Genomic DNA, 13,636 nt, shown 5'->3' with positions numbered 1-13,636 from the left:
TGGCATTACTGGAAGCGCCTGATTCGATCATCGGATACTGCCTAATCGATAAACAGAATACGTCAACAGAGAGATCGATGCAAGTGGAGTGTTAAAGTGTGATGTCAAATTACATCGCCCCGTGTGATTCATTACCTTCACCACAAATTAAAATATTTATCTCAGATTATTTTAATCTGTTTCACACGAGCTATTTAAGAACGAGCTTGAAAAACCGGACGTGTGAACATTTAGTCCCGATGCTTGTTCTTCGTGGCTAATTATAAAGTCATCGGATTTTACGTGTTGTACGCGAAATGCATCCATTACCAATACGTACTTATTGTTACGCATTTCGGTCGAAGTGCTTGGGGTGAAAACACTGCTTGTTAGTGTGTGTGCATTCCTTAGTGTGGGTGAGCGATGGGTAATGATTAAGTACTCCTAATAAAACTGTATAGGCGTCGAGCTGTTAACTCACTACAGCTCCTCTGTTCATAAAATATTACTGAAATTAGACTTAATGGTATCGACTTCCGAGCCTCTTCTAAATTAGGGTCATCTGTACTTACTAAACTAAAATATTGGTTTTCAATTCATGAAAACCAGTCGCGGCTTTCTAAAGTGAACCTGTGTTTATTGAAAACGGACGTTCCGATTTCTCTTTAAGTAGAATATTATATTATAAATTCATATCTCGGATAGTTTTGCAAAGCACTGCGTTTTACTTAGATGTCTATTGTAAATAATAGATTGCGATGTTTTGTAGTGTGTGTTATATTATTAAAGAAAATTGTTTTCTGCTAATGAAAACTAATTCCTTTAATGCGAATGTTTGTAAATAAATCTGAATACTTAATGATTTCTCGAAACTTAAACACTGTCACAATGTGTACATTTCTTGATTGGTTAAATTTTCATCTCCTCTTACTATGACAGACCACAATAAAATATAGTTTTATAGCAAAATATTTAATATATCGCCCTTCAAAGAGAAATGTGTTTAAAATACAATTCAGCTTAAACGGTACTAACCAAGCATGAAAGATGTAGACTATAGTTAAGAAACACAATAAGTATAAATCCTATACACGTAGCAACAACCGATCCCATTCCTGTCAGGATTCTGAACCATAGTATCCTGTAGTTCAACAAACAATAATTCTAGGTTAAATGTATCGGTCTAGGCTCGCTGGAGGAAGTGGGCACCTTCTTACTACCGCTTAACCCTATAACATGGCTGTAAAAGATATTTAGGCCCAAGTTCACTGACAACATAAACGTCAGATTTCTTGGGCGTACCTTAATGTTCTCAGCGAACTTAGGCCTTTACCCACTGCTTGAACTTCTGACATCCCTTTCAAATGAAACGTTCTATATAACATCAAAAACACCCGGCGGACATTTGGCGTAAATCGCATATTTTGACGAATCCGATTTTTTTAAAAAAAGGTAAAACCTAATGTTTAATCCATTTACTATTACCTACTATACACTTGGATTCAATGAGATACTTTTTTTATGAAAAGTTATGAAAAGGGTTTTCCCCGGACACTTCTTGAAACACCGCCCGGACGGCCTGCAAACGAGGACAAATCCGGGGAAACACGAACGGATGGCAGCCCTATATATAAGCGACTCTCATTTGTTTTATATTAGATGAAATTGCATTTGGTCTTCAGAAGTTTTCAGAATCAGTAAAAGTGGTACATGTTTGACTGTCGACGTAATAAAGTTCGCCCTTGTATTTAATTAATGTTGTTATTTATTGCTTCCAATTCTTTTGGTTTCTTTGATTTAGTTAGAAATGCTTGGCTTTCCCTCTTAATTGAACGCTGTACGTCGTAAGTAATCTTATTTTTGTAGTTTTAAGAATTAATATAAAGGCTTGGATACAATTTCGTTTTCATCTATAGTTCGGCCATTCAGAGAATGCGTTCCTGACACGTCGCGATTGAACTGACGACGTAACTTTGCAATGGCGTTGCAGTTACGATAAAAATATTTTTGCTGGTTGTTTACCGTTTTAACAATTGAGGAGCATTAAAACAACATTATTATATCAATAATCAATGAATGTTATAATTTTGTGCCAAACTGAGTGTCAAATAACTTGGTAAACAATATTTTTCTAAATCTATACTGCGCTATTACAAGGTTATGTCAGCGGTTTATATTTTGTAGTGCTGTGCTAAAAATAACAGGCAAGTATCGTAATCTGTTCTTATACAGTTATAATATAAAATAATACGTTTTGATTTTCTTTTTAAGAATTGGAAAATAATGGACTATAAGACTTAATTATAACGTTTATGAAATATAAAAATAAAACTATGACCAAACCGCATTTTTATACTTAGATTAAAAATGGTAACCCCAAATGGCGTTATGGGCCGCCATTTTGTGACGCTAAAACAGTCGTCCGTTGTCGTTTCGTGCGCATAGACCACGTTTTTCAAGTGTTTTCGATCTGTTTTTATTTGATTACCCGGCTTTTGTTAGACCGAGATATCAGGATTGATTCTGTTATTGATAATAATATAATTATACATGTAGGCGAAGATGATGATGAAGACACCACCTCCTCAAGCAAATCGGAGTCTGATTAATATTCTGTTCGCACATTCAATTCAATGTACTTGTAACAAAGAATAAATAAAACAATTTTATTATATGAATATTACCTTTTTTTGGTTTCCACTTAAATAACTAAAATATAAAACAAATGATTCCGCCAATTTAAAACGAAAATAATCTTAAAATAATGCGGCGGTTCATTTTGAAGGAACGGTAACGAACTCAGTGTTATGTTGTGCCCATCACTAGTCGTGACTAACTGATAGGTGTCAGGAACGCATTCTCTGAACGGCCGAAGTATAATAAAATTATTTCAAGAGAAGATGAACACTTCATAAGCAAGAGACACCTCTACATAAAATTTTATATTTTAAGCTTAGAGTGAGCTTACCAATGTTTTTATTAGTATCCGTAGAAAATATTCTTCCTTTTCCAATAGACCATGTTTACAAGCGACTCCTGTGTAGAAAACATCTATTTTGTACAACGATGTCTGTTTGACTTCTGACTTGACATGTGCACAGCATACACATCATTCGCTCAGTTTTACGACAGCTATTGCTAAGTGCTAGAAACGAGTTGCATTGTGAATGAGTTGGTAGGAAGACCCCGTGTCTATGGTTATGTTCAAATGGTAGTGATGAAGTTCTTAGTGCCCTTTGGAAATGTTTATTAGGGCTTCTGTAGACCTTTGGTTACGACAACGTAAGTTCTTATCATAGATGGGATTCAGGTCAGAATTCACGTGAACTATTTTTCTACAAGCTTTTTCAAACATCAAACATTTATCTTCCCTACTATTTCATCGATACTTTGAAGATGCGAACTTTGAACTAATGACTGATTAATTTGAAACACGACATACTTTGACTTGGTCTGCTTAAGTCCGTATCACACAAAAAAATTTACACACCTTGTATGTACCACTAGGTTTGTATGTCGGCTATAAGATGAAAGCAATAAGTAGTACTAATTAGACATCACTACCTTCCTATAATATACCTATAACGCACCTATCTAAAAGGCTGCCACTTAGAATTACAAAATCATTTTTAAAGTACTAAATATGTTCTCTTCCACAGGGGCTCAGTCTTCAGCGCATTATCATCAGCGCACTGGGCACTCAGCCAGCTGGATGCAGCCATCAACTACATGCAGCAAGACTTAGCAGTGGCCAAGTCATTAGGAGACACGGCGGGAGAGTGCCGGGCCCATGGCAACTTAGGCGCAGCTTACTTCAGCCAGGGTTCTTATAAGGATGCCTTGACGGCGCATCGGTATCAACTGGTGCTGGCTATGAAGTGCAAAGTAAGTGGTACAAAGATATATTTATGTGGCTAGCGGACCCCTAAACAATTGTTCAGTAGATAAACGAAAGTACGGATGATTCAAATGGTAGGTCTACTTGAACATAATGAATCGAAAGGAGCCAAAAGTAGAGAAAGAAGGAATGAATCGTTGATGTCCCAAAAATTATAAAATTAATAAAAAATAAAAACGAATTCTTGTCTATCCCGATTAAAACTAAATCCATTAGTTCCGTTGTACGTGATCTTGAAATGGCTATAAATTCTAAACTATTGAACAAACAAAACACAGGCTTGTTCCATTTACGTCTGAATAAATCAATTGCGCCTGCGCCGGTAAATACGAATTTAGGTCTGTGCATAGTTGATCTCGGTCCACAAATTATGTCATTACATAAGAATAGGCCTGCTACTCCTGAGATAATACGCACAATACGCAGCATCGAACCGCAGCGCAGTCAGCCTCGCGAACTCTCCGCCGAATGTACTATAACAAATCGCTCAATATAGACCGGTAGAGGGCGCCCAGTGTTCCCAAGCGCGCGCCAATATACGCGCAACGGACACAATGGAATATTTACATAAAGAATGGTAGTAAACCGTTTGATTTCTCCTTTTACAAATGAAATAACAAATGTTCTCGACTTCTCAGTCGCAATAATAACTTGCGCGGTTTACGCGACCTGTAGTTGTAAAAAGTTAATTTAATTTTTACTGTGGACTGCGCTCGCTGACTGATGATAGTTTATTATTTATAGTTTTGTTCCTTTGTTAGCGAGCACGCCATCTTTCTGTAAATTAGCGAGTTTATTAAGTTTAGCGCTCGTAAATTCCACTACAGCTTACCCTTACACGGAGAGGTATATTAAGCTTAATCTTGTTTATTTGGCGAATCGGAATGTTTATAAAAACTTCATTAAATTAATTCTGTCAAACGATACGATTTATGATTACTATAAAATGGATATCCATATTCAATTTTGCTGTCGAATTAGTATTCTGCTACTACACACGCCTATTTATATCTGTCTTTTCTTACATTGATATACACTTTATCTTAATTACGAGCGTCTCCACATCTTCTATTCTTCAACATGGGAGAAGCACAAAAAGTATAAAGTGATATGTCACGGCAAATCGGCATAATGGTCTTATAAATCGCGTACAGATTACTGAGAGTGAGCGCCACGCACACGCGCGCAGCTCGAGAGTGCGCGAATCACTTTCGTTGTACACAGTTGGAGGATTGGCAACCGTATTACACTTTAAAAGAAACCCTACAAATAGTAAAGTTCCCTTTTTATTGATGCCTTTGATGGTCGCCGCGAGCCGCACACGACGTGATGCTAATTTGCAGTAAATGCCCTGACGTGCGGCGGCGACAAGGCCGCAGCTCGATGTGCAGAATGACACTTATCTTCCACTACGATTAATTCAATGTTCTTGGAATTGTATTGTCCTTTATTGCGGCTCGGTCTTGATAATACACGTTCAAATTAATTCAGAACTCCATAGAGCTCGTATTGTCGGCTCTAGGCTTATTGCTCAGCACTTTCTATTTCCCTTTTGTCTTTCAAGAAAATTCCAGAAAATTTCTCCAGGACATTGTGTTTAGATGTATTGTGCTTATAATAAATTTTGTTTTTATTTCAAATATAAGTATCAAACGCTTGAGCTTAAAAGCAGCGATACTGATGCCTCTATAAGGCATGATTATGGATCCTCACGTAACCTCTGTTGAAAAATTTTATGATGAAAATAACTTATTATACAAGTAATATCATTTATTGTTACTTTACACTCCTAGGTGTTCTATACATAACCTAGGTGTTACCTGGTTGAAGAATTTTAATTGTTTTCCAAAATAGGTCTTATAAATAAGGTATAGAAAAGTTATTTCAATTGGGCCGTAAAGCAAATATAAACCAATAATATTACTTCCTATGCTGTAGTAAAAAGCAACAAAACTTTATAGTCCTCAGACTCACACATTGTTTTTGTGCAAAAGCAACCTACTTACATTTTAATTATAGTGGGTATTATGTATGTTAAATATTTATTCCATAAATGTGTATTTGTTCTCTTATTCTCATTTGAAAGGCGAGCAATGATTGCGTCCACTTGTGAAACAATCTGACGAACAAATAGTCGTAAAAAATTATTTACTTTGCGCGTTCTGCTCGAATGGTACACAACAAAAACTCGCAAGTCGATTTAAAATAACCGCGAAATGCTGGCAACACAGGAATTCAGTCGCGAGTAATCCGAGAATGGGCGAATAATAATAACATGACAAAGTGAAGTGGACGCCATCGCCAGCCTCGGCGCGATCACAATCAAAAGAATTATCGTGCGAGCATCCTTTAAATGATTGCACAGCCTGCACCCACCGACGGCACCCTGCAATGTGCAACACACAATTTTGTTTAATTTACGACTATGAGATTGGTAAAACTTGTACACACTGATTACTTTCCGAGCAAGTAGGCGCAGACTCCATCATCATATAATGCAACATAAGTACCTTATTCAATAAACTGTCTTCAACTAAAGTCAACACTCTTAAATAATTATTTATTTATTATCACGTATAACTAAGAAAGAGTTGACAGCAAAAAATCTATATCACTGGACAGTCCGGCTTTACTTATCCTTCAAGCTAGTCTACATATTTAAGAGCCGCGTCAATTATTACTTAGTAGCAGGTACAATCGATAACAACAATATATCGCGAAAAAGCATCACTACGACTTTTATACGCTACATTTTTTGCCACACATGTTTCGTTCCACGCAACACTGCAAGTTATACAGGGCTACATTTCTCGAGACAGAATCGTAAAAAAAGAAACAAAACATTAAAGCTATCTTTTAAAAACTATTAGGCGTATTTAAAATATAGCTGGTCAGGTTTTATTTCTCATAGATTAGAGGCGGCTTACACACGATGTTTCTCAGTGCCATACGCATACCGCGAATAATTTGACAGTAACATGTGAGCTGGACTAGCCGGCTTCATTAGCGGATGCCGTGGATAACCCGTCGCGGGCAGGTGCTATCTCGCGGCTACGCGTTCCAATTGCTCGGTCAAACGTTTAACGTTTTAAATTAATTGTTATTTAAAGTTGATTGCTCCGGCGAGCTAAGGGTTGAGTATTCCGAAAATGTCGGCCGATAGCGAAGTCGCGGTAGAAAAAAGGCATTCTAAATGCTGATAAGGAGTCGCTCTCTTTTCTATAGATACCATCTTTAAAGTATTCTCTCATTCTTAAAGATGCAATTTAGTCTAAGGTTCGCTGGTATTTTCCGAAAAAGAAAATTCAAATACTCCAGTAGATACAACCTGTAAATGGTCAGTAAAAATAAAGGTAATAAATTAATACGAAGTCTTGTTTTTTATTTTGTTTGCATACAGAATCAGAGATGCAAGTAAAACAAGCACACGATTCTAATGCAACTTGTAAAAGTCGCTGAAAGGAACTGCTCAGGATTTATATGCGATGACTTAGCAATGTATCACTGCTGCAATCTTTACAACCATTATTGCTTCGGCTAAACTAACGTGTACCTTATACCTGATATAAATAAATGCACATTCTTTACAAGTCTTAAAAGAATTTGTACAAAATAACATTTTTAAACAGGGAAATGCAAACATCCAAAAATCATATTTATGTATAATATTTTCCGACATGGTGATAGTTTATTTATCAATTTTGTGTTTATCAAGAAATATGAACGAAATGCCATGGTTGACTGACAGGCAATAAGACACATTTAATTACTCTTCTTAAAACTACTAATCGACTGTGCGCGACTGTCCCGTCTGCGCGATCACATAAAAAGCAAGAAACCCAACAAATACTTAAATACGTATCGGACTCAACGTAATGACTAAAAACTACATTTGCAATAATCATCGCATATTGGAGACCGAGTATTTATTAAAATACATTGGTTCATGAATATTCATGAACGGCGAAATACTTCAGTGCCAATGTTTTTTACGAATTTTTATATAGTTTATCAATATTTAAATGATAAGTTTTGCATAATGCGCTAGTTTCGCGTTAGACTGCTGCCGGTTTACATCTTTTGGAGGTGACCTTTCCCATTAAAATTAATAAAAAAACAGGAGCAAAGATGTTGATTAGCTTGTAGATTAATTGCTATACATCCATCTAAATTAATAAAATCGAATTAAAGACTTCAAATGCAGAAAATAATCGCCTCAATCGATTTGATCGATAGACAGACATTAAAAAGCAGTAGCTAAGTATGCTCCTATTTAACAAAACGGATGAAGTAAATAGAATGTGCGAAACTTAGGATTTGAATTGTTAACAACGGTTCATCCTAGAATAACAAGTTTAAGTTAACGGTTAAATTAGTTAACATCAGTTAATTAAACGTTACTCACTTGCATATGTATGCCACGAATAGCACAATTATACCCCATTAAGTTAGTCGATGTAATGTTGTTAATGTTCCTTAGTAAATAAGTTACACTCCTTTTGAGTTCTAAGAACACAGCAATGGTACTTATACCTATTATTTTCACCAATTCTCTCATCGTCTACCAGTCTTTCCCCACCTTTCTGGAGATAGTTTTAAGTTTATCCCTGCACAGCTGATCGTCCTCCGAGCCTTTTTCCCAACTATGTTGGGATCGGCTTCCAGTCTAACCGGATTCAGCTGAGTACCAGTGCTTTACAAGAAGCGACTGCCTATCTGACCTCCTCAACCCAGTTACCCGAGCAACCCAATACCTCTTGGTTAGACTGGTGTCAGACTTACTGGCTCCCTGCACAGCATAAGCACAAGTGAACATAATCTTCCATAATCCGACTACTTCCATAACCAACCTTCCACGTCCCAGTTTCTGGGCAATTCTGTATCCATCCTGTTAAAATTAATTTCAACTAATATCTGTCATCTACAAATGGTAACTAGGACGCCGTAATACCGAGCTTTCCAAGACACGCGAGGATCAAATGCAATGAAAGATGCGCCGTCGAATCGTATGCAGTTATCGTAACTTAACTTTAAATAGAGCAACCCTTGGTATACCATTGATATGCTAGCTACATATACATTATATATAATTGGTATGGTAGCTACATATACCTTCTAATATATCCATATGTTGCTGGAGAGTTCGCTGCACCACTTCTGCTTCCCATCAAAAAGACATGGAAAGTGTGGAAGGATGGGCATTTTTTGGACTGTCTTTTTGACTTTCAAAAAGTGCTATGCACCCAAGTTTGAATCAATGATTTTGAGATATGAATTTGAGTGTAACTGAGTCGCGAGTCTATGTATCCTACAACCTTTCACTATCACCTGTATGAATACAACCTTTTACATTGCTTTTACCCAACCATATTGTAACACATGTACGCAGTCCGAAAACAAAAGTACTTAACAATAACCGCCGCAAAAGCTATGAGTACTCCTTCTTATATAACCGCAGTCCTTTATCATACACTGACTGATACAAATTGCGCGGGATAAGCGAGTGATAGGCCACCGCCGACTGTATTCCTTAATTAATGAAACGCGACATCTGTCTTTTATCTCAGAAAAATATTCTTATTTATAGATGAAACGAGCTTTCGCTAGTAACAGTTTTTACTCATCAAGGGACAGGTGATATTAAAGACATGACCCTTCCTGGTAGAAGAGAGAGCAGAAAATGATATTTTATGAAATTATTGTTGCTCTTGTATCAAGTACGATAAAAGTAATAATATTGTTTCGTTTTCTTCGGAAAGCACCAAGAGATACATCTTCCCTTACAATATCATTGCGGAGCGTTTTACATATTATCTTCAATCTTAATCCACGCTAACTTGAAATAACTTATTGCTAACTTAGAAAATACATGAACGGCTTCGTCGCGTTACTTTTATTTATAGCCGTTTTATGCAAATATCTCACATACACTATTAGTAAATTAGGTGTCACACGCTCAATTCCACTTATATTTAATTACATGTATGTTAATAAGTAAGGTCTTCATTAAAATAGACATCCAGTAATTTATTTTGAACCCCAAGAATCCCATAATTCTCTGTAGCTAATGAAAATTATAATTGTAACTCCCGTAATGAGGCAGATTTGCATGATGAATAATAATAAATTAAAATTATGGATTGATGTATTCGTGCGCCTGAGAGAGTAACGTACTATGTGCTGTAACATAGTATTTCTCCTGTAGATTTTGTAGCCTTTTCATTAATTTTCATTTACATACATACTATCCATTTTGAAGTATCTTATACATACGCTTTAATTTTATTCTGACTTGTTGCAGCCAGTGACAATTCACGAAGGCATTATAGAACATAGTTCGAACAATTTGAAAATAGAACGTAATGAAAATTATGCTGGTTCAAACAAAAGACAATCAAAAATAATGGGGTAATGAATCAAAGAGATACAAAATGCGATACCTCTGCCGATTCATACGCATCATAGTTCACGCAGGAATGTTTATTGTACGTACGAATAATCCAAAGAAACAAGGCACACAAAAGAACATAATAAAGCTTGATAAACGTACATCTCATTCGAGTATTATTTATAAAGGCCTTTAGAGTCGACAGTGACACGGACAGCCGGAGTGACACAGTGTCTGCACACATGAATAGTGTACGTAGTAACAAGGAACACGGCGTCTCGTTACTCGCCCTGTAGGAAAACGTCCAAACGAGATGGAGTCAGTATGTAAATCACCGCTTTATCGTATCATGTTGCACATACTTAATTAGCTAGATTGTTGCGGGGCGTCCCACTTTATTCGCTAGTGTTGGTCTCCGTCGATGCACGCCAACGATAATACTATATCTAGCAATAATTTAACATCGTGTAGAAGTTTATTGCCAGATATCAAAGCGGTTTTCCTACAGCTAAGTAAGAGTCGCTTAAATTTAATCTATAAAGTTAACAGTTTGTCGGTTTTTCCTATTACGGTAATTCCTGGTTAGATACTATTATTATTCCTTACATATAAATAGGAGTCCATGTTGTGTTCTATATCTAAGTGCGAAACAAGAATAATTTCCATTGTTCCCAATAGGTTACAATTTATATCGATACAGGACGTAGTACATCACTACTCAAAAACAAAGCCCCTATTGGCGGTCTCCGTCTGTCGTCGATTTTGTTTTTTTTCTTCACTTCCTCAGTGAAAAGGATGCGGTCCATTCTACGGGTCCTTTATTTGCTCTTAATCTTTTTATTTTTGTTTGTTTTGTACGCGCATGCCTCGCTTTATTATAAATTAAGAATACTAAACACTCTTGGCAGTGATATGCGACAAAATATCTAAGTAAATACTTATTTATTTCTGATCTTGTTAGTAATGGAAGTTCAAAGAACTAAGCTTGTTTAAATACACGTTTAACCTGGTGGAGTCGACATTCATAAAGACTTCTAATACCTAACACAATACGCTTAAGTTTCGTAATGCTTATTAATAGCAAAGAGGCATTATGGATTTTACAAATAATAATACTTACGTACTTAAATGATTTACAGCAATTTTTATTAAACTGTGAAATATCCATTTCCATTTAATGACCCCAGAATAATTTGACGGCAACATAACTTGTGAGCCGTGGTGTAAATTAAGAAGGAACCGTGCGCAAGGAGATGTAGATAGGAGGATGTGACTTAGTGTGTGCACCGCATTGATAACATCAGGCCGCATCAAGCTTCACGCGACGGTACATTACACTCGTTACATAATTACCACTAAACCACATAAATAAGTCCCTCCTATGACGTGGTATGTCGCCGCATTTGCATTCGCGTGTTTCTACCTACATTACTTGTGAAAAATGAGTTATAAAATCCGATCCCATAAAATTTGTACCCATTGAATTGGAACTATCACAAATATATGTTATATCCTCTTAAACTAATAAAGCTGGACAGTCGGACGAACGCGGACGCATTCAATGTCCTGGCGAAATTTACGATATCGTAAGGCGAACATTCGCTGTATGGGACTATAAAAAGTAATTGTAAGTGCTAGTACTTATACAAAAAGACTAGGGAAGCGTATTGAAATGACGATCAAGACGTTACGTCGGTATGAGGGTAATGAATCGTCGGTGAGCGTCAGTAATGCGCTCTGAGTAATGTTTTTTTGCAAGTTTATGTGGCTAGCAAGTGCCAATTGGAATCTAAGCATGATAATTAAAATAATATCGATTGATCGTAAATTCTTTACTACTATGTGGTAATATAATTCGAGTTAATGTATTAGATGATTTGCACCTTTCTTTCATTCCTCATTATAATAACCGTACTCCCAGACTTGTTTTGGCCAAACACTGCCTCTTAAGACACAGGTCTCTTAGTTTAAGAGGCAGGGCTTGTAATTTTTGTTATATAGATTTGGTCAAATAATTTGTATGTATGATCTTATGTCTAATCTGTATAATTACTATAATTACTTTTTTTTTTTCATTCTTAGGACACCCAAGCAGCAGCAGCCGCACTTACCTCCTTAGGGCACGTCTACACAGCCATTGGGGACTACCCAAACGCTCTAGCCAGTCACAAGCAATGTGTACAGCTAGTGAAACAGATGGGAGACAGACTCCAAGAAGCTCGGGAGATTGGGAACGTTGGTGCTGTGTATCTAGCTATGGGGGAGTTTGACTCAGCCGTGGATTGTCATACGCAGCACTTGAGGCTGGCTAGAAGACTTGGTGATCAGGTAAGATTCAAGAGTTCAAGGTTCATTAGATATGAAGACGGGTTTCTAGCAAATACCGATGACATCTTTTTGGACAATAAATAATTCATAAAAAGCTTGTTATCCTGTCTAGATTTGAGTAAATTAGGTTGCTCGGAGCATGCTATAGCTGTGTAATTTCAATTTCGAAATCAAATCAACATCTATAAAGTTTCTACGTATACATTGATGAGTCACTAGTTTTAACTGAGCGCAAAAAAATGACACAATGGTAATTTATTCAAGGTCGAAGAAGCCCGCGCATACTCAAACTTAGGATCCTCATACCACTACAGACGAAACTTTTCACAAGCAATCGCATACCACGAGAACGTTCTGAGGATTGCGCAGAATCTCGGAGACAGAGCTATTGAAGCCAGAGCGTACGCCGGCTTAGGACACGCTGCCAGGCAAGTATTCCTTTGACAACAACCGTTATTTACATTATGTGGGGAATATACATTGTTTGACGCAAACAATGAACCCCACTAACCCCTTGTCGGTAACAGCAGTTTTAACTACCTCCAGCGTTGTTATAACTTATGCATTTCACCTCTCAATAGCTTTATATGAAGACATAACGTTTATCCTGGGTGCTGGCTATTAAACGTAGCACTTTAAATTCACAGGTGTGCCGGCGATTACGCGCAGGCTAAGAAATGGCATGAGAGACAATTGGACGTCGCTTTAGCGGCAAGGGACAAGGTATCCGTGGCTTTTATTGATGAACTATTTGTATGCATACACACGATCTTATTCACGGCGGTATTCTTTTATTTTATATGTAAATAAATTAGAAGGACGTGGTTCTGAAAATAGCTGGGAATAGCTAACTGGTTAAACTTCTGATTTTAAGTTCACTACATTGTACAGTAGTTGTAGCTCTATGATTTCGTTTTGCCTAGGTTGGGGAAGGTCGCGCATGTTCAAATCTGGGCATAGTGTATCAACTGTTGGGAGAACACGACGCTGCACTAAAATTGCATCAAGCACATCTGTCCATCGCCAGACAGTTACAGGTAATT

General features: G+C 36.9%; 1 protein-coding gene across 1 annotated transcript in view; it reads left to right on the top strand.

Moving 5' to 3' along the window:
* Window positions 1-13,636, top strand: part of LOC124639729 (tetratricopeptide repeat protein 28) — a 65,130-nt gene that overhangs the window by 36,835 nt on the left and 14,659 nt on the right. Inside the window, exons 6-10 of the mRNA XM_047177189.1 lie at window positions 3,639-3,864; window positions 12,348-12,593; window positions 12,858-13,021; window positions 13,241-13,316; window positions 13,517-13,630. Coding sequence (XP_047033145.1) covers window positions 3,639-3,864; window positions 12,348-12,593; window positions 12,858-13,021; window positions 13,241-13,316; window positions 13,517-13,630 — 826 coding nt within the window. The remainder of the gene's footprint in view (window positions 1-3,638; window positions 3,865-12,347; window positions 12,594-12,857; window positions 13,022-13,240; window positions 13,317-13,516; window positions 13,631-13,636) is intronic.

Source organism: Helicoverpa zea, chromosome 19, assembly GCF_022581195.2.
Source record: "Helicoverpa zea isolate HzStark_Cry1AcR chromosome 19, ilHelZeax1.1, whole genome shotgun sequence".
NCBI classification, from domain to species: Eukaryota; Metazoa; Arthropoda; class Insecta; order Lepidoptera; family Noctuidae; genus Helicoverpa; species Helicoverpa zea.
The sequence above is the reverse complement of the archived record's forward strand: the minus strand, read 5'-3'. Positions and strand labels throughout refer to the sequence as shown.